Here is a 21,416-nt window from a genome sequence, read left to right on the forward strand (position 1 = left end):
GCACACTATAGTTGTATACAAATGTCTCAAATTAGGTAATTTAATTTCAGTGAGCACAATGTTACTTCTGTCAGTCATTTTGAAAATGATTTAGAATGACAATCTTTCTTTTTCAGTAATTAGGCGGTGATCAGTGTGCTTACTGCTGCTCCACTGAAACTGATGCAATGTGACGTCTGTGTCTACGCTGCATGATTTATCACTCAATATGCAATTTTATAACCAACAATAAAACACATGTAATTTGTAGTGTTAGCTGCGAAAATAAAAAGCTTCAGTCATCCCACAGAAAACAAGTCAAAATCAAAAAAAATAATGATTAAACCAGTCTTTGTGTTTCAGCTCACTTTTCCAACACCTCTGTAGCAGCAGCACCAGCAGGGATCTGGCATCTCCTTCCCCCACCTCGCAGCACTCTACTCCTCTGGAGAGACTCTTGTTTTTCACGGTGGTTCATCCTGCACTCGCCTCTCTGCTGACTCAGATAACAGGAGATGCGGCGTTTAGGGAGACAGGCGTGATTTTCCCCTTAATTGTTTTTCTAACAGACAACTGAGATGTGCAGCTCTCTTTTAATCTGACTTTTTACCTAACCAAAATGTGATTGGCCTTAAACACAGACGGTTATAGTACTTTGAGGGTCAGAGTGAGCTGTTAAAATACACCTTTGATGGTGTTTATTTGGACAATAAGGAATGCTGAATCTCTTTTAACATGAATTTGCACCTGCAGTGAGTATAGGATATCTTGGAAACTCAAAACAAGGCATGTGGCCCCTTTTGCAACTACAGATGTCTGACGTGTTGTGTGCCTTTGTAAAAAGGTGAGACTACACTTATACTGTGTATTTTACCTTCCCGCCTCCCCCCTGTTCCTTGCTGTCTCTGTTTCTTAGCTTACAAAACAAGGCATCAGGGTCAGACGTCACGGCTCATCTCTAAAGCCTCGGGGTCATTAGGAGGAGATTCCTTCCGTTACTTTTGACAGGTGATTACTGAGGTGGTTTGGTGAAAGGGCCGCCGCACAATAGTACTACTTTCCCTCTTTTTTTTTTTTTTTTTTTTTTCAGAGGTTGCACCCTCTGGATGGGAATTATTTCTGTGTCCCCCTTCTGCTGGAATTCAGAGGAAATACCGGCCGATAGGTAACACACCTGACACCTGTGCAACTGTCCTGCAACATTCCTGACACCGCAGGCTCGATCAGTGGTTCCCAACCTAAGAGGACCCTGTTGAGGGATTTTTGGGGTGTCATGAAACATATACATTTTTCCTAATTCTCATGTAAGTTTCACTTTTTGGGGGAAGGGATACTTTTAGCTGTAGTTTAAAGCATAAAACAACCCGGAAATGGAAAATCCTTCTTCGGTTCATGTGCCATGGAAGCCCAAGTGTCTGCAGGTTTTCATTTCACATCATCAAACACACTGTAATGGCTGGTTAAAAGGAAAACTTGCAGACTCTCCAGCCTGGTTGACGTGATGATGAAGTGAGCACCTGAATTACACAAAAACATTACATTTCTCATCAGAGAAATAGCTTTTTGTTTTTATTTCTAAAACATCTTTTTGTAATTACATGTTCTGCTTGAAAAGTATATTCTCATATACGTTTTATACTACACACAGCGCTTAATGAAATCTGCAGACATTCAACAAATGGAGATGTCATCCATCACCCCACATTGACAAATGTGGCATGGCAGAAGGAGCACAAAGCTGTGAACTTGCTTTTATTATGTGGCACAACTCGCCCCTAACACCAGAGGTCTCTGCAGCTTCTCATCTGTCCCAGAGTCATGCTCAGCTGGTCATGAATCGCCTCTCTGTGGAGAATCTTCATTAGGAAGTGTATCAGAGCCATGAGCGCAGGAATGGCTGTCAAGTCACCAGTGAAAATAAAATCATGCAGCGAGCGACAAATATGGATCTTCTTTGACGCATGGTTAATTTCCTGCTTTGTTCTTCTGGCCAGTCACCAGCCTGTTCTCCGACTCACTGGCTGGATTAAAAGTGTGCGACAACATGTTCGCGTCATTGAGGAGAAATTTAAATTAACATGGTACACAGGTGGCGGAGTGGGTGGGGTGAGCAATGAGGTGTTAATGACCTAAGCAGGTGGTAAAAACAGCTTTAATGAAACAAATAGCTTCTTTCAAAAGCAACCTTTTTTATAAGTGGCCTATGTACAATTTTAAAAAACAAACAAACACTATGATAGAGGTTGACGTTTCTCTTCATCTTTGGTCGCCACACACCAAAGATCATTAAATAATGGAAGGATCTCTCATCCAGAGACATTCAGGATGGATGTCATTATGACGAGATGCGTGGTGATCACATATTAGGTCCTTGTGTCTTCCTCTAATGTGTCTACTTAATAATATTACATAATAAATAGTGTTGGTCCTCTGATGCGTCAGAAGCGGACGCAGGGTTTAGGGCAGCATTGTCGGAGGTTGGGCGGTGGTTTTAGTCCTCTGAGGTCACGTCTATGTCCTCGGAGCTGGCCTGCTTGGTGGCGATACGCCATCTGTTGATGTGGTGGTTTCCCTTCTTCTTCTGCTGGCTGTCTGGTCCCTCCTCCTCCAGCTTCTGTCGCTTGTACTTGGTCCGCCTGTTCTGGAACCACACCTTCACCTGGACAGAAAAATAAACAGGCTAAATGATGACGATGCACATTGTTAAGCAGACCGTATGATTTCAGAGAGGCTCAGGAGGTCAAAGTGATCTCACTGATTTAAATATAAACAATATGCAACAGACCTTTTGTCAAGGTGGACATTTTGACTTGTCAGACACGGGTGTAACGAACAACATCCACAGTATGTTTTCGTTCTAGGGCCCTAGTGTTGTGCATGCCAGCACAACTAAATATAATGGAGCCATTGTTCATGTTTTCAATAATCCCTGTGATCGAGGCTGCAACTAACAATTATTTTCATTATCTGTTAATCTGCTGTGTATTTTCTCAATTAATTGATGAATCGCTCATATAAAATGTGAGAGAATTTCAAACACAAATGCACAATTTCCTAAAGTTCAAGGTGATGTCTTCAAATGACTTGGGTTTTCTCTCTCGGCAACCGTCCGAAACTCCAAAGATGTTTTAAAACAGAGAAAATCAGCAAATTTTCACATTTGAGGAGATGGAACGAGAAAATGTTTGCCATTATTGCTTGAAAAATTATTTTAACGATGAATTGATGATCAAAATAGCTGTCAAGATTTCTACCTGTTGGTATGGCAGACACTGAAGTCAAAATAAAATGAAAAATGACTTTCACACTCTCAGTTTCTATAATAATAATAAAAAAAGAACAGTGTACAGCTCTCATTTGCTCCCTGGAAACCAGTGTAGGCCTCACTTTCTTATCTTCACTTTCTATACATTAAAACTAATTAAACAGCCAGATCCCCCACTGGTTTATACTTTGAATTCTCTGCATCATGTGTCACCCTAGCATCACCTTTGCAAAATCCTCTCAGAATGCTCATTTAAAAGGATTCTGGTTTTAAAAAAACAAAATAAAAATCAAGCTACTTCTCTTTGCGTTAATGCACAGGAGAGGCTAAACAAGCTAAATACAGTATCTTCCTGACTGACTAGTGACGCTAGTATGACCTTGGAACATGAGCTTGGCTGACTAACCCGTGTACGTGGCCGGGAGGCATTTTTTAAATAGCAGCACTCGCACTCGTATAGTTTCCTCCTCTCTTACTTCTTGACTCTTACTAGGCTTCACTCTAATTCTGCATAGTAAAAATTGTTTTCACTGAAACTCCAGAAGAGTATACTGTACTAGTTCCCACTGCTGGATGGTAGTATTTTTGTTTATTTGTTTCAAGTGGAGGCAGCTCAGAAGATCAGGGCTAAAATGATGGCTTTACTTGCCAAGTGCTAATTTGCCAGCCACACAAAAGGTGTAGCTGTATTAAAGCAGCATTTTACGTCCATCTCTGATTTTTTTTCTCACTATTCCTTTACCTGCTGAGGATTATATTGAATAATTTCATAAGCCCAGTGACTTGATCAGTATACTGACTAACTTAATGTTTCTACGTGGGTCCATAAGTGCTCACTCTAAGGAAGCAGAAAACAGTTGCGTCAGATTTGGGAGATCAGTCATGTTATCATTCAGTTGAATGATATAAGTTACTGTGCTGCTCATTGATTTTGTTTTTATGCTATTACAGTACACACTTTAACCCAAGACCAAATAAAAATTGAGTGAGTTAATTAATATTCACTTCACTTTCATTATAATTTGCATAATGCAATCGGTGCTTAATTGCAAGCCTCCTACTGACTGACACAAAACCTGAACTTGCAAGCAGCGTTTATCCATATCGCTGACTCAGGAAACCTCTCCTTATATTGCCTATTAGGCCTAATTGACACCCAGATAATGTGGACTCATTAAACATAACCATCAATAATATTTACTCCCTTATCCTATAGCATGCATGAATTAAACACCTTTAAGAGACGCTTCAACTGACTGAGCTGCAGCCATGTTTTTAGTGGCTAGGGGAAGGGAATTATTCAGATTTGGATTGCACTGATTTATCCAAAAAAGTTTTACAGCAGCCTGTCATTGCAGCTACTATTAGCAGCAGTTCTCAGTACTGTATATAATAGCTTAGATTCAGATGATTCCTTATTTGTAAATAACAACTAAACTATATTTCAAACCGCTATAGTCTATGTAATACCTAAATAAACAATTTAAAACAGGACCTACAGATATTAACAACTTAACAGCTCAAAACATACAGTAAAATAAAAATAATTAAGTTTGTATTTTTTCTGCTTTAAATTTAAGTGATGATTATGGTTATTATTATTGACGTTACAGTATTAGGCGTTAATCTCATTTAGGTCATTAACAAAATTTTATTTTCGGTGATATTTCCAAAATATATCTTTAAAAAAAATATATTATCCCCCATAAATAGCTATTTAACACATCCTCCCACTATTTTGATCCAACACTGTACATCTATCTTTCTCTTGCGCTGGAGAAAATGCAGAGAATTTAGGAGAACTTTATGATTCTGCAAACATTTCCGCCGTTTTGGTTTTATTGTACAAATAATTATAATTCCTTTTTTTTGTTTGTTTGCGTTATCGCGATATTTGACAACAGAAAGAACACCAACCGTTCGATTCAGAAAAGTAACGGAAAAGAATGTTGTAGCGATAGAAATGCTAACTAAATAAAGTAAAAGTAAAAGCAGAAATGGTCCGCAATGAGACAGTTTTAGTGCTTTAAGGGTCAGCTGCTTATTTTTTATTTTATTTTTTTAAACAATTGGTGAGAATTAGCTATGTTTGTCCAAAGCTAGACAACATCAAAATCAAGCAAACATCCATACAGTAGATGCTAGCGTAACATTAGCTTACCTGTGTTTCAGATAAACTCAAGCTGTTTGCTAACTGCTTCCTCTCGGCTCCTACGACGTAGTGGTTCTTCTCGAAGGCTCTTTCCAGACGCAGGAGCTGGGAGGGCGAGAAGGCCGTCCGGATGCGTTTGGGTTTTCTGGCAAAGGGACCGTGGAGTAGCAGGCTGTCCTGGGACACATCGTTACCTGACACCGAATTTAAAGAAACAGCATGGGCCGTCAGTAGGGCTGGCAGAGGTAACGTTATTATAACACGTCGTTTGGACTGGACAGTGCAGGTTGGCTGTCAGCGTGTTGAACCTGCATTACAGGCTACCTAATGAGTATCAGTGTGAACAGTGTGAACAGGCCTACTCTACTCCAAATGATGCTGTAGCTGTCCTTACATTAATGGGAAGCAAAGATCAAGCAAATTATTATTATTATTATATTTATTATTGTTAGGCCTAGCCGTAGTAGTAGTAGTAGTAGTTAATATAATAATAGTAGTAATAATAATAATAAAAATAAAAGCATAATAATGCCATAATAATACCATTTAACATTAATTAAATATTTGCTGTTACATGTTAATCGAATAGAAATTGGTTGTTGTTGTTTTTTTTTTGTCAAATTCCCAATTTCAGGCATGTTTCCATCCAACTTTTCTTCCACTTTTCGTTTTGGATTAATCCTACTGTTAAATCGCGCATTTTAATATGGGTCTTTAACGCACATAAGGCCTATAATCCCTTTTGAACATGGCGTAATGAGACGGAGAAACTTTGCAAATAGTTTTTTGTAACAAAAACGGTTTGCAAGCCATTTTTATAGACCTAACTACAACCTTTTCTTTACTAAAAGTATTATGGGTGTAAGTTGACTGATTACTTTTAAACTAATTCAAAAGAGTTTAGCCAAATATATTAACCAAACATAAATGACGTCCGTGCACAACACGGTTCTAATTTTGGAGAAAATAGACATCAGATGACAAATTTCCTAGCCTATAATAACAGCAAATAAGATAAAGTGTTTGATATTGTGTGTTGTGTGAGCGCCGTTTTTTTTTTAAATAGTTAATAGTGTTTAATTAAAAACTTAATTAGCTTTCACCCTGATATAGCTACTTTTCATTTTTTTTGTCAGGAAGGTTTAATATGTGAAACTGAAAATATTCTGAGAAGATGAGATGTTTATTTTATGGTAAAAAAATAAATAAATCCAAAAGGCTGTTACCTCTCTGATTTTGGAATATAATAAACTCGTTTTCTTCCTCTGTTGATATTCACCTTTTATCTTTATTATATGATAATTATTTTAACTTTTTCTTCGTTTTTGTCCCATATAAATCCAGCCGGAGATCATTATGGGGTCTTAATGAAATAGCCTATATTGTAATTAGAATTACATCGAGCTGCCAGTGTGAAAATAGGCTTATTAGTTTATTGTAATAAATGTATGAGGAGTTTATGGATTTGCATCATTCTGTCTTGTAAAATACATTTTAGGAATCCAATAAAAAGCAATATGAAAATAAAAGTGCAATTTGTCTCATACAGTATAAACATGCCATAACTGGTTTGTGAGCTGAGGTTTGTCTGGTAAATACATCACTGCAGGCTGCGTTAAATCCTTTTCTGCTAATACCTGGGCAGGATTGTCTGAACTGCCTTTCTGTTCCCATTATACTGAAATTATTATCCTGAATTATTATCAGTTCTGTCTCTACAGCCTGGCTGTTGTGCCAGATTTTCACAATGAAATGAAAAACACTGTAGACTAACCTAGGGCGAGTTTTCTTGTATGGAAAAAAACCCCAAAACATCAGCGCTTATCTGCGCCTGGCTGTGGCTTTCTGAGAGTAGCTGCAGGGCGAATGAAAGTGGAAACATGAGAGTAGCCCGACAGCCTGCTGAAAAACTCGCTGGCCTTGTCGTTTATGCTATCTGTGGCTGCAATGTATTGTTCAACTAAGAAATGTTTCCAATATTGACTGTCTATCGTGTTCAAAAGTCATGTGCAAGTATCTGTCATCTCATTCAAATATGGAAACCTTTGAAAAGCAAAGATTGAAGCTCGCTTTTATTGGCTCTCTGAAATACTGCAAACACACACACTCCTTATGATTTCTGTCAGGCAGTAAAACCATGCACCTAAATCTAGTTTATTATGGGCAGAATAGCCTATTTACTTTCATTTGTAGGCTGATCATTCAAGCATAAATAATAGCAGACATCAAAATAGTTTGTAGCCTATAAGAGTGGGATGTTTAAGTAATTAAATAAAATCTGTTCCATCATATTTTATCACAAACACTTCACTTACCTTGAAATCTGTGTCCGAAAAACCTGTTCCGTAGGACCCAGGGGTAGAAGTTGAGCGGGTCTCGGTGTTGCGTCCCGAAGAAGTGCGGATGTTGTAGGTGGGAGGCTCCGAGCTGGTGAGGAGCCACGTTGAGGGAGGGGTGGTTTACCGTCTCTGGGAACATCAGGTCCGGGCTCTGATAGAGGGACCTGGCCGGCGGAGCCTGGTAACTGTTCATTAAGGCATCTGTCGTCGGGTTAGAGTAACTTAAAGCCGTCGGACGGATGGGGTCCTCAGCGGTTAGAGGGTTCTCTTTGGCGACCAGAGACTCTATCGTGAAGCAGCGCTTGCCTGCAGACGAAAACATCATCTCTTGATAAAAATGGAAAACAATACCAAAAGAAAGTGATCGGTCTTTTTTCCTTCCTCTTGCTGGAAAAGATAAGCTCCCTCTCAGAGATGCGTCATGACCAAAGATGGAGGGGGTGCTGGGGGGAGGAGGGGGGTTTGCCTACACACGCTTGTCCAGTGGAGATGCTGATACAAAACTCAACAGTGCTGCAAACTGCCCTGATCCATGGAGTCTGTGCGCACTCAGAGGGTTTCTGTGCACAAGTGCGCACCAAGTAAAGCGCCTCCAACCTTCAATGTGGCTTGACGCTGCGCAGGGAGAGAGCTGATTGGACCAGAGCACCTGCCAATAGGTCTCCTCAAGTACCTGCTTCATAGATCACACAAGACCGGGGAGCTTAGTTACAGAGGCACGCTGAGAAAACATGTGTGCTCCATTTAATGGCTCGTTGTGTGTCCCATTCAGCCTTAATGTCTCGTTTTTCTGAAGGGAAACAATCTGCCGGTGGCGCCGAGAAACTTGTTTCAGTGCGGGTTCAGTCATCCAGGAATTCTCTAGAAGTAGAAGTCAAGAGATTTAAACCTTTTATTAAAGAAAATGTCTCATGGAAACGACTGGGAATTTCACTCCTCGCAGTGAAGCTCTTAGTGTTTTAGTCGCTTTTACTTAATAAATATGATACAGCGTTAAAACTGTTATCAACCGGAAAGCAAACTTGTTCTGAACATGGCCTTTAGCTAAATCCTGCAGGCTGAAGTTTGATTATTATTTGACGTGTTTAGATTTCACAGTTATAATTGTAATGTAATGTAATTTTCATTGACGTTGTGCATAAACGTGCAAACGGAAATATCATTTTTATCTTCTTTCACCCACCAGCGCAAACAGTGTTTCCCATCAGAAAGCATAACTGGTAGCATTTATTGATATTTCAACGCTTTATTTCTAATTGAATTTCTTAGCGTGTGTGCAATAGATGTTGAACTTAACGCTCCCTGTTTTAGAAATAAAGCAAATAATGAACAAAGATTGTTCTGTCACTCTTTGTAGCCAACTAATACATATTTTGTGTGCTAGATTAACAACATCAATATAAAGATATAATAATAATAATAATAATAATAATAATAATAATAATAATAATAATAATATAGGGCTATATAATGTTATAATATGTACTTGAGTAATGAGTATTTTTTCTTTTATTCACTTAATTGGTACATTCTTTCAAATTATGACGTGCAAGTTATGCAATAAGGTGTATCAAGGACACACAATAAAACTTCCCTTTAGGCTTTTCAAATCATCAATTAAAGAAAATAATAATGGTGGGTGATAATTGGCTACTTTTTGAGTTAAACATGAACATCCTGGACTAAATAAGGCGCATCGCTCCGCTGTTATGGAGAGAATGACTCCACTCATGCCCACCTTTTAAGAAAATGGCGCTCACTTTGTCCTCTATGAGAACAATTTAGCAGCATATGGTCTTACAGGAGAAAACGGCAGTAAAGAGGCAGCCTGTAATTGTCATTGGAGCTGCTTTATCCCTCGGCGCGCAGCCTCCATAGTGCACTAACCAAGTTAATAATTATCCTCTTAATACGCTCGTTTGCGTAGAGGTCGCATTAGAAAATCATTACCGATGGAAATTATGAGGTAAAACAAGTTGTTGATTAGGCGTTTAGAGCTAAAGGCTCCTAAAGACGGCTGTAGGTTCTGTGAATGGACCGGTGCCAAAAAGCTCCTTATTTTGCTTCCCCGGTGTAATTTATTTTAAACATTAATCATTGTACGGATTGTGTGGAGAGATAAAAAATCACACATTTACATCGACATTTATTTACTGGGTGTGCCCTGGACGACGTGATACAGTTTCCCTGGAAATATATTTTCTGTGTTGCATGACTCACAAGAGTCACTGTTGAATAACAGGCCTATTAATCCGATTTAAAAAGCTTGTCTATGTCGATTATGATCGCCGAGCTGAAATGATTGCCCAAAAAACAACTGTTGAATGTAGCTGCGCCGAGTTATTTCGCTTCAGGATGCACATCTTTTCATTTAATCTGTTTGGTTATAAGGTCACGTTATAAATCCTTCGCAGGGACTTTAGTAGCATTAACAGTGTTGAAGATGTCACAGGAAATTATGAAAAACACATGTAATAAGTTAATAACGAAGTGTCGTCTTTGTAGGAAAAGTAAAGAGCGATCAGCCTGTGTCAGGACTCAGTCACGTAACTCTTTTATTGCAGGATTTTATATTTAAACCGTCTTTTTCCTCCTAGGGCAGCAGCAGGAAGTTGAGGGCTGAGCGAGCCGGTTGAAAACGCTGTTGAGTTTAATGATGAAACCCTGTGGGCCTTTACGCACTGACCCTGATCGCTGCTGGTTAATAGATGGCCAAATCGCTGTGCATTATCAAAAACAAAGCAGAGCAGTGTACCGTTGTTCCGTACCTGCTGTTGATCTTCCCCCGAGGCTCCGGAGGAGAGTTACTGAGAATCTGACCAAAGTGATCTTCAACTAAGAAACCGAGCAGTGCGGTAGTCTTCAATGGAAATATGTATTTATAGGTTTATAGTGAAATTCCTCTAAAGTAGTTTAATATTACTGAGCAATTTTAGGGACTTTAAATGCATGTGTGACACAATTACTGGCGGGTTGCCACATTATAGTGTTTGTTCCACAAGTTTATGTCCTTTGTGGTTCACACTGGATATCACAATGTCTTCAGATTATGTATTAATTAAAGGAGTAGGGGGTAATGGGTTTAGTTGTAGCATGTTACACATTGGCCAATTAAGTTAACTAAAAGAGAGAATAGTTAACACAAAAGATGATAAAGTTGGGGATTTAACAGGACACATTCCTCTTTATTTTAGGTGCAACACAGTGCCACTATTTCTATGTGAAAACTTTTAATTAACTTGTTTTAAAGTGTTAATTTACCCAAACTGTTGCATGTTTTCTCATAAAGATAGTATTATCATTCTGGGAGAATGCCACAGTGAACCACTTGGCCACCACACTTCATTTTTGCAGTAAACAATAGGAGGAAATATTGTTTTTAAGTATAAATATCATTACACAGCTAATGTAAAACATCTGACTGAGAACATAGTAACGCACATTTCAGGCTACAGTTGATTCCTGGCGATTGGTGACATGTGAAACTGTTCAATTTTGATTTAAAAGAAAAAACTGATTTCCCCACGTACATATTTTGTAGTGCATCTTTGCACATTGTAGAAAAGACGTGTAGCTGTAAATTATAAAAATGTAATTAAATTCACTTTATATCACCAGGATAATCCACTCAGTATCAATACTGCCTTATACACAGTCTGTTGATCAAGTGATCCAAAAAAACAAATTTGATTTCTGCTGATTTTTGTCTTCTAATAATTTGGGGAAATGTAAAAAGTGTCACAAATGACTCTGACCAGAGCTCACCAACAGCTATTGTTAACAGGGAATAACCAGATATTAGGACAAACATCATTAAAGTTTCCTCTAATCAGTATTAATCTTCAATCCTACCGCTGTCCATAATGTTGGCACATTAAAAAAATAGTACTATTCAAAGACATTCTACTAGTTAATTGTTAGTTAATAGGCACAATATTGTTTTTTTGTGGGGGCAAAAGAAAGGGGGGGGACCTATGAAGACAGTTGGCTCAATTTAATATAAGTGCTGCCCTCTAGCGGCCTCTCTCTAAAGAAGATGCTTTTATAATTGATGATTAATGATTGAGATAAATATGATTTTTGCAGCTGCTCGCCTTTAATGAAGAAAATTATGATAGCATAATTATAGTATGAGTGAGCTTTGACCATACTGTGCTTTCCGACTATTTTAAATCTCCTAAATCTAAATCATATTCATTGTTTTGCTGTGACCTTTACATCACCCCTCCATCATAAATCTCTGTATTACCAAAGTTCTGTATGTAATAATGATGCTTACAAATGTGTCTCGTTTCATGGCATAGAAAATAATCCTTCAGTACATTGTAACTTCACAGAAATGTCACCAGTGAACTTAAAAAGTGACAATGCAAGAACTCTTACTCAATATTTCCAACGCAGCTAGAGATTTGGGGAAAAACCTTCTGTTCAGAGAAAAGTTTTGAAGCAAAATTATATCTTTTGCTCTATCAACTGCTTGATTTTGTTTTTTTAATTATATAATCTTTTATTACACCTCCAAAGGGAAATCACTCGCCAGTCTACTAAACCTAATTCACCCTGTTCATTTAAAGATATAGTTTTTTACATTTTTTTTAGACCAATGCTGCCACCCAGTGGTTGAGCGGAGGCAGAGCATGTTTACAGGATTCAAAATGACTCAATTGGAGACTTTGACCTCAGTGGGTTCCAGTTTAGTTTGTCCAAGAGGTCCCAGTTGTTTCAGTAGAAAATGAGGAATATTACCCTGATTAGATAATAGTACAAAACTGGGAGGTTAATACAAGACTTGTTAATGAACATCATGTTATTTGTCTTGCATGTATACAGTAAAAGGACTGGACCCTTGTGAACTCAACAATGTCTAGCGAGGACGAAATCTCCTCAGCTGTGTTTCCTTGGACAGCAGAGGATCAACTGGGATCCTGCGGTCGGCCTCATCATCATGTCAATCTGAAGATCAAAAGACTCAAGACAGAAACACAGACACAAATTAAGCTCTCCAGTAAAACTAAGTAATATACCACTAACTGCTGTTAAGTAAAGGACGGCCTCAATAAACCAAATAATCCAAATTCATTTTAATTGATATAAAACATCTCAGTCTGTCAACTAAAATCTTTTAAAATCATTATTAAATAATTCTACACAAACTTTCCTTTGTAATATAATAGCCTACTTATTTGTTTTGATATATGGCTGGTTTGATTAGACTATTAGGGTCAGTGATAAACTATTAGACAGGGATCAATAGATACAATTCCGGTCTCTCTTTCTCCTGATCTTTCTCCATGATGTTGATTAAAATCATCAGATTAAAGCAGACTCCGAGAGGCCAGCTGAAGCTCAGGTTTGCCCTCTCTCCTCCTGCGTTCATTAATAAACTAATTGGCCATTTTGTTTCGCATTAGCGTTGTGTGTTCAACTAATCTATTCCACTTAAATACTTGGAAAATTTCACCCCATTATAACGAGATGGGGAAAGTAGCACGTCGCTGCGTTTGTGCCACCTGCTTGAGAAGTGCGGTCGTTTAGCCACCTGTACGGGGCTCCGCTCCTCCACCGGCTCCCCTCCTCAGCATAAACAAACATCCCACTTTTAACACTGCCTGGAGAAAAAACACGTGTTCATATCAAGAAAAGGTATTTATCTCTGCCTATTTAGCTTCACCTGCTATGTTTTTCATATCTAAAAGTCGATTTTAAACCTTGACAATGGCGTAAACCTGAGCCCAAAAGCGTGTAATGCGAATCTTACAACCACTAAAGCCAATTTACATCCACAGTGATATGGGAACATTTTGGTGATGTTAAATGAGATAAAATACCATTAAAATATCACAAACTTAAAGACTAAAGCTGGAAATGAATTTTGCAGTGATTTATTAGGAGATGAAATCTTTGAAAAATAGGATAAGTGTATCTACTGCTGAGTGTCATAGACCGGCTTTAGTCCTGGCTAGAATATTATAGAGAGATGATCCAACAATTTTCGATTTTTATGTTATTCATGGGTGGTGGTGTGCGTAAAAGACGCACGTTGGATAAATTAGGCGTTAGTTTGGAACCAGCGGTTTCCTGGTGAGATACAATTCCAGCCCTCCCAGGCGTCTTTGTCTTTGACCTTTAACTCGCTTCGTGGTGTTCTCTGTCGCTGAACACGATGTGAACAGGAACTGCTATTTCCTGGGAGAAAAAGAGTCTGTTCTCCAAACATCAGGATGACCGCTGCCCCTCTTGTCAGTGCCCCAGTCAGAAGTCATTGTGCATCTCAAATGCGGCCCTTTCACGACGAGACAAAGGGCAGCTTCTACTTCAAACGCTTGTAATGAAAGCTAATGACTATTAGATGGAGTAGAAGGGCCCTCGCCTTTGCAAATAAAATGCAAATGGTCAAATGAAGTGCACTCGGAGCTGGATGTATTGCTCTCCATGAGAACTTTCACACCTTCTCAGAGCTGCATTACATCTGAACTGAGTCATGTGACCAACGGCATTTAAATGTAGGGAGGAGAATGTTTTTAGGGATGTGTTACAGCTGAGTAATGTAGACACATTGAAGAAGCATCCATTTCTAATAATAATATAAAGAGTTCGTTTTGAGTGATGGATTCATCACTAAATAAATAGATGACAGAGATAAACACATCCTCATCAAACTTCAACATCAAAAGAGGGCTGCAACTAAATTATTTTTATTATCAGTTAATCTGCTGAATTCTATAATCTATAAATTGTCAGGAAATTGTGAAAAATGCCTGTCACAATTTCCCAGAGCCCAAGGTGACGTCTTCGAATGGCTTGTTTTGTTCAACCGTTCTAATCCCAACCATAATAATTACTATCATATAAGACAAAGAAAAGCTCACATTAGAGAGGCTGAAACCAGTATTTTTTTTTGCCTTTTTCTTAGAGAAATGACTTCAACTATTAATCGAGTAACCAAAATTGTTGCAGATGAATTTTCAACTAATCAACTAATTGTTTGAGCTCTAGAAAATAAAGTACAAACCAGCAAAGACACAATATTGTCTAACAAGACAATGTGAATAAACAAAAAACACCTATTGTCTCTGCCACCAAGACAATTTGTGTAAAGTGCTGAAGTGCAAAAGGAATAAGAGCTGATAAGAGCAACAAGTCACGAGGCAAATGAAGATGTAACAGTTGCCTTTCATAAGGAGCTTCAGTTCAGGCTCTGTAGAGAGTCTTAAGAAACCCAGCCAGCGCTGGCATGTTTCCAGCAGTAAAGGTGCCCTGTGCTAATTGGGACGATGAGCCCGGTGGCCCCCACCCCTTCCCTCCCCAGGACTCTCCAGGTTTTCCCAGGCCTCTCACTGCTTGTTTCTTTCTCTCAATGGGATTACGTTGGGCTGTGGAGAGAGAGGAGGGGGAACTCTGATTCCCGGCTGATCACATCAGAAACGGCTCTCGGGGTTTTTACACAAATTCTGCTCCTTCAGCTGCGCTTCAGCCCTAATCAGACTGAGCAGGGACACCAGGAGAGAGCAGGCAGGGGGTGGCGGACAAGAGACATTGCTGTTTATTAAACTTCTCTCTTTGATACTGTTACCAGCCGTCTTCTCCCTATTACAGCACCTCTGCTGCCTACAGTTTTGGTGGGGGTTTTTTTTCACGGTTTCAGGAGTTCAATTTGTCAGCAATGGCAGAAGAAAGTGAAATCATATGTCTTTGATTTATTTCCATGCAAAAACACTACAGGCTTACAAATTTCCCATAATACACCAACATTACAAACAGTTATTAGTTACGAATGTAAAAGTCAAAGTTGATATGATCTGACTGAAATAACTTGCTCTCCAGCTTGAATTGATCGGATTTTGAGTGGATTTGTCGAGTTGAGTTTGCAGTTGGTCAAGGAACCGTTGTGCACACACACACACAAGTTGCACTTGGGAAAGAGACCCTTATTCTGAAATACATTTTGCACAGGAAATAATTGCATTTAAAAAGCAATAGAGCAAACGAACGGGGAGGGAGTTGATTGAGTCATTCTACAATAGTAAATTAGGTTCGTCTGATTATAAAGAATCAACATGCTAAACTCTGATATGTGCAGTATACGGCCTTATAAAGGCAGAAAGCAGTAACTACAGAAACAGTGAAATTGAAAAAAAAGGTATTAAGTATGAAGCCAAACTGTGTAAGAAAATATAAGGTGTACTAATTTTATGCATTTTTATGCTGATTATTAATTAAGCTGGCTATCTGCACTGATTTCTCAATTTGATCCTATTTTGATTCACAAAGTCCAGAATCGATTTATTTCTGTTCTTGCAAATTTAACATGTTTTTTTTTAACCCCGAAATCACACATTTTTATGGCATAATAATTTCCGTATGGTAAAATATGTCAAAGGGTTCCTAAGATAAATCTGAGGAGTCACTAAATAATAAAAGAAAGAAAGCATATGTTTATTTTTCTGACAGTTTTATTTAGTACATTTTTCTTGTGAAATACTGAATGCCTTCAAACAAGCTTCTTAGAAGGAGACAAACTTTTTGGTTGAACTGCTCACAACTCATGTCCACACTGAAGGCCATTTGCCTGTGGTTAGGCATCACAACGAGATATTGCTTCATTTTAAGGGGTCTCGAGCAAAACTGATATAGATGGGTGCTGAATCCTTAGAATCAAAAAGTTATAGCAGGGCAGCACTCAAATTATATGATTTATTCAAAGTGCAAGCTAGCAAGTGGTTGCATGGGTGTTTGGGGCACCTGGAGTGTTGTCCTGTTGATTAGTCTTCCATTTCCACTAGTCAGTTATAAAGACAGCTTATTACTTACCACAACTGTGGCTAGTTGATCACAGATTGTCAATATTAGACATCAGGTTTATGTATCTTTTTGATGTTTCTCAATTAATTTACAACGGCCATGTATTATCAAAGGAAAATGGACACGAGACGGAGATATAAATCTATGAATGAGAAGTCTATATGATCTTTTTTGCACAAAATATTTAATGGAGTATCATATTGCAAAAAAAAGAAGAAGTGAGGATTAAAGAGATGAAAACCACCGTTCTGTGTTCCCATCAGCTTTCTTTGTTTAATATGACCAAGTTAACCACAGGACAGGACTTTCAGGTTGACCACCCCAATTAGCTGCTCTGATGGACTCATTTGCTACATCCCAATCCATTCTACACGCTGTCTTCTCTCCTGTTTTATCCCTCATGTCTGCCAGGCAGGCTTCAGCGGACAGCATGAGTCCCTTTCCACCTGGAAGGAAAGACGTCGAGTCTGAATAGAGCGGAGACAGGACACCTGCCGGCGGTGGGTGGGCATGTGGGAGCCCTGTCCATTGAGAAGCAGTGAGAACAGGCCTAGTGACCGTTTAAACAGCTTAAACAGTGAGACCCAGCTCTCTAGCCCCGAGACAGACTGACCCCTACCACCCCGGGTTACAGATATCCCAGCTAATCCCTCAGCTGGTTATTTATTTGCTTAGCTTAAATCAGAGGGGAACCCAAGTCCGTCCCAGACTTCAAGCATAAACTGACTTAGATCAAACCCGGGAGGAAATGTCTTGCCATGTCTCCATCATCTTCAAACTGGGCACAGAGTGAGATTAGAGGAGCAATAAGGCGAGGTCAAAGGGTATGGTGATGATTTGATTGGGATACATTAGAGAGGAGACAGGTCTTCTCTCTTTAGCTAAATCAGTTTCTGAGACTGATGTGCAGATCAGAACAAAACTGTTTATAAACAGGCAAGCATTCAGTTATAATTTAAATCAGGTTTTGGAAAAGTCTCATCTGATTGTTCGGTGATCAGAATCTCATCGCATTTTGTGCTTTCGGTTTACTTTGATAACTAAACGGTTCTCCCAATGTGCTTTAGAGTCAGCTACAATGAGTCTGACATCATTAGCTGTGGATTGGATAAAATTATGAGTGTCTGATATTGAATATAAACATGTGCTTTATCTGTTTGTCTTTTAAGCCCCTGAAAATGTGGTTTCAAATCTTCAACATTTCATTTAAATACAGTGACTAAATAAGCCACAATCAAAGTTAAAATTTGGAAAAACACATCTTTAGGTGTGATTTATGTAGAGTTTAACACTCAAAAACTGAGCTAATCTGTCTCATCAGGACTGTGTGGGTGTGATTTGATTTGACAGTAGCAAAACAAACCCAGAACTGTCATCAGATTTTGATTCAATTGCTGCTGAATCCTGATTGGCGGACAGTGTATGATGTCACATTTTTCCAACTGAGCCCCGCCCACGTCAAACCAGTGAGAAGAGCACAGACAAAAACCTCTAATGAGAAATAACCAAAACTGCTCTAAATTGTGTGTTGATGTGGGATCACATCTCTAATCTCGGCAGAAGCTGACTGGAAAAAATTGGTTTTCAGGGCCTTTATCAGGTTTTATAAGTTCAACTGGGTTACATGTGCAAATAATAAATGCAGATTTCTTTCCTTGTAACACAAAATGTCACCTTTAACTTCTGAAACACTTGGCTGAATAAAAAAAGAATGAACAGGACAATGTTGCCATTAATGTCATAAAATATATTTCTGAATATTTCATTCAAATATGCAAAAACTGAACACATGAAGTGAACTCATCAAAGAGCAATAAATGTAGGAAATTAAATATATAACTATACATCTATTAAATATTCATAGTAGGAGACACACGCCTCCTTTCTCAGCAGTATGTACAAAAAGTCCTTTCAAAAATCCAGTGGTATTCGGTCAACAGTGGTCAGTAGAGTCATCAGACACGTCAATATCCACATCCAAGTCGGAGAACTCCTCATCTTCATCTCCTTCATCTCCGTGGCCTTGAGATCCGGGACTTTTCGGCGGAGCAGCCAGGCCCAGTTTGGCCAGCTTGGCCTGTTGCTGCTCCAGACTCTGTTTGCGCCACTTGATGCGTCGGTTCTGGAACCAGACTTTGACCTGGAGACAAAAAACAAGATGCATATTAGAAATACTGCAGTAAGAAATGTATGTAAATATGAGGCTTCATTTTAAATGCTAATGAAATTCCGATTTTCAGAATATATTTTCTTACCTGAGCTTCTGTGAGCTGTAGCGCCGAGGCCAGGAGGAACCTCTCTGATCCGACCATGTACTGCTGCCGTGCAAACTCCTTCTCCAGCCGGGAGAGCTGCTCGCTGGTGAAGCTGGTGCGCATCCGTTTCGACTTCCCACCTTTAGTTTTGAACGAATGCAGCCCTGCGTTGACTTTGGACACTGAAGCTGCAAAGAAGACATGACACGTTTAATCACACTGCCACGTGAATATGGTTTTTCGTTTAGACCTGTCTTGTTCTGATACTTCCAGAAAGTAATGAAAACCACTCAATTTACCTTGTGCGTAAAATGCTCCACGGCACGATGACTGGTAGGTGAAAGGCGGGCAGCAGTACACTGAATATCCGGGTTGTGTGTGGACCGCTGAGTGCAACATGTTTGGTGAGTAGACGTAAGGTGTCGTTGCCATCGGTAAGCCTACGTGTCCGGTGAGGGACAGAACTGGGGCTGGTGGTTGATATTTCTCTCTGCACTGAGTAGGACTCGTCCGGCAGCTGGTTGTGTCCTCCGGCTTGGCGAGCAAAGCATCGATAGTGAAAGATTTTCCACTTGGAGGCTTCGTTGACGACGCGCACTGGCTCCCCTGGTACTGCGGGTACAGCGATGCTGGTGCGTAATTACGCACGGAGTATCCATAAGCTGCGACTGGTCTGTTAGGCAACTGCATTATGCCCGTTATTTCTTTTTAAAAAGTGGAAAAATAAGATCTCGAAGAAAACAAGCTGTTGCTCCAAGTGCAGCAGGAAGAGGAATGCTGCTCCTCTGCGGAGAGTCCTCATTTATACTCCGGCCGGGCACAGAGGTGTCAACAGCCCCCCATCGATCCTTTGTCTTTCTAAGTAGCAGATGAGAGAAACGAACATCCCGACAACGTATCCAATTAATTGGTGGAGTAGTACAAGCTGGGATTGTCAAACATCCTAACCCTTTGAATGACAAGGCTTTTGAAGAGTCGTGGGGGCAGGGAACTCAAGAGATTTACTGGGCTACAAATTCTTGCATGGATCTTAAGTCCAAATGTAATCATTACCGCTGGGAAAGCCTTGATGTTACCAAATCATCTTATTTGGAGCCTTTTAAGTCCTGGCTGGCCGACAGATGCTTTAAGCAGCGTAACAATTTACAGAGAATCTACTGTGTTGACTTATACTTCTTTTTATCCTCTTTGAGTCCAAACTTTTTGACGCACCTATTCACCCTTCCACTTTAGGACTTATTTAATTTCCGTTTTTTTCTCAACCAGTTGTAAATCAGGAATCACTCCTGTATGTAAACAGTCCATAATTTTTTTCCTGTATAAAATGAACGCGCTCTATTTCCAAAGTGTGCCTTTTAACAGGAGCGGTGTCGCTCTTAAAACTGAATAACTGTCCTGCGTAATTGAGGCGTCAAATTCAGCGGGTCGGGTGTGGTGACAGAGTGGTGCTGCTGGTTTAACCAAACTGCAACTCCACTAATCTCAGCCACTGCGTTAATCCACACGTTGATCCCATCCTTTGAATGTCGCTGCTCACACACACGGCTTTCCCTGCCTCTGCTCTGGTTGATTCCTAAAACAATCCAAGTTGGTCTAAAGCCTCAAATCTGAGGATGGATTCATTTATTGTGTATGCATACAAGATGTCTTCTGAATTGAAACAAAGCCAGTCTCATTAGGTCACTCAAAGTCTACCGTTGCACACGTATGTTCCACTTGGGAAGGAGAAATTTATTCTGAAATACATTTTGCGCAGGAAACAATATCCCTAAACTGCTTTGTTCTATCGGTTTCTCATTAAAGGTTTGAAGATGAAGCGCTCTGCGGCTTCTTTAAAGGAAGTCATTTGCTTTCTTACACTACCCGAGGTCAAAGACATCCTCTCTTTCAACTTGGATTATTGCCAGCTCTGCAAACTTTCCAGGCTCATTTCCATCATTTGGAGGTGGCAGAGAGTTTCTCCAGAGCCTTAAGTAACTGTTAAAACACATTTAAACACCGAAGCGAACCGTTCTTTCCCTTTGACCTCGGAGCGTTTTATTTATTCTCTTTCACTGACACTAGAATGTCTAATGAAGAGGGCAAACACAGACTTTCTCGACCTGCCCTGAACAATAAGGACGCTTCTTCTGATGCCTCTACGACCGGACCACCCACCCCAGGACCGGTGTTTACTGGCGTGCACTGCAGAAAATCTCTGTCCTGACAAATCGTTTAATTCACATTTAGTGTTGAAACCTTTATTAAACATAATGACAAGATTTCAGATGTTTTTTTAGTCAAATCAGCTTGGGAAAAAAAATAAAAAAGGTTTAATTTAGTGAAGCAATGAGATCAGAGACAAGTTGTTGAAATAAGTGAAACTAATTTAAACAAGTGGAATGAACTCAACTTTTTAAAAGACATTTCAAGCCTGTCAGACTGAATATGATACTTAAGTTATCCAGTTGTGGATACCTGTTGCAGTGTGAAAAGATTAGTCGACTTTTTGATTGACATAAAATTTATCAAAAACTGTTTTGATGACCAGTTACTCCTTCAAGTAAGCGTTTTTTTTTTGAAAATCACTGGCTCCAACAGGTAAAATGTGAATATTTGCTGGTTTTCTATTAAAGTAAACTGAA

General features: G+C 39.3%; 2 protein-coding genes and 1 long non-coding RNA gene across 3 annotated transcripts; 1 reads left to right on the forward strand and 2 right to left on the reverse strand.

The window, feature by feature from the left end:
- Positions 1-1,526: 1,526 nt before the first annotated feature.
- emx1 (empty spiracles homeobox 1) lies at positions 1,527-8,523 on the reverse strand. The gene is made up of 3 exons (XM_044166624.1): positions 7,712-8,523; positions 5,406-5,590; positions 1,527-2,638 (listed from the first exon to the last, which is right to left on the reverse strand). The coding sequence occupies exons 1-3, from the start codon at positions 8,058-8,060 to the stop codon at positions 2,471-2,473; spliced, it is 702 nt and encodes a 233-aa protein (XP_044022559.1). The 5' UTR covers positions 8,061-8,523; the 3' UTR covers positions 1,527-2,470.
- Positions 2,646-17,506, forward strand: LOC122861763. The gene is made up of 3 exons (XR_006374564.1): positions 2,646-5,316; positions 5,417-5,641; positions 12,566-17,506. It is a non-coding gene; the product is annotated as an uncharacterized LOC122861763 (long non-coding RNA).
- Positions 17,507-18,324: 818 nt separating this feature from the next.
- On the reverse strand, positions 18,325-19,573 carry noto (notochord homeobox). The gene is made up of 3 exons (XM_044166623.1): positions 19,092-19,573; positions 18,793-18,980; positions 18,325-18,677 (listed from the first exon to the last, which is right to left on the reverse strand). Exons 1-3 carry the CDS (start codon positions 19,480-19,482, stop codon positions 18,471-18,473), a joined length of 786 nt encoding a protein of 261 aa, XP_044022558.1. The 5' UTR covers positions 19,483-19,573; the 3' UTR covers positions 18,325-18,470.
- Positions 19,574-21,416: the final 1,843 nt, after the last annotated feature.

This window comes from Siniperca chuatsi, linkage group LG15 (assembly GCF_020085105.1).
Source record: "Siniperca chuatsi isolate FFG_IHB_CAS linkage group LG15, ASM2008510v1, whole genome shotgun sequence".
NCBI lineage: Eukaryota > Metazoa > Chordata > Actinopteri > Centrarchiformes > Sinipercidae > Siniperca > Siniperca chuatsi.

Excerpts from the sequence above, each read along its gene's own strand:
- noto (XM_044166623.1), bottom strand. The coding sequence starts at position 19,482 with ATGCAGTTGCCTAACAGACCAGTCGCAGCTTATGGATACTCCGTGCGT. Across the intron at positions 18,981-19,091 it reads TGGAGCATTTTACGCACAAG|CTTCAGTGTCCAAAGTCAAC; the intron begins GTAAATTGAGTG and ends TCTTCTTTGCAG. Across the intron at positions 18,678-18,792 it reads TACAGCTCACAGAAGCTCAG|GTCAAAGTCTGGTTCCAGAA; the intron begins GTAAGAAAATAT and ends TTTTGTCTCCAG.
- emx1 (XM_044166624.1), bottom strand. The coding sequence starts at position 8,060 with ATGATGTTTTCGTCTGCAGGCAAGCGCTGCTTCACGATAGAGTCTCTG. Across the intron at positions 5,591-7,711 it reads TTTCGGACACAGATTTCAAG|GTAACGATGTGTCCCAGGAC; the intron begins GTAAGTGAAGTG and ends ATTCGGTGTCAG. Across the intron at positions 2,639-5,405 it reads TGAGTTTATCTGAAACACAG|GTGAAGGTGTGGTTCCAGAA; the intron begins GTAAGCTAATGT and ends TTTTCTGTCCAG.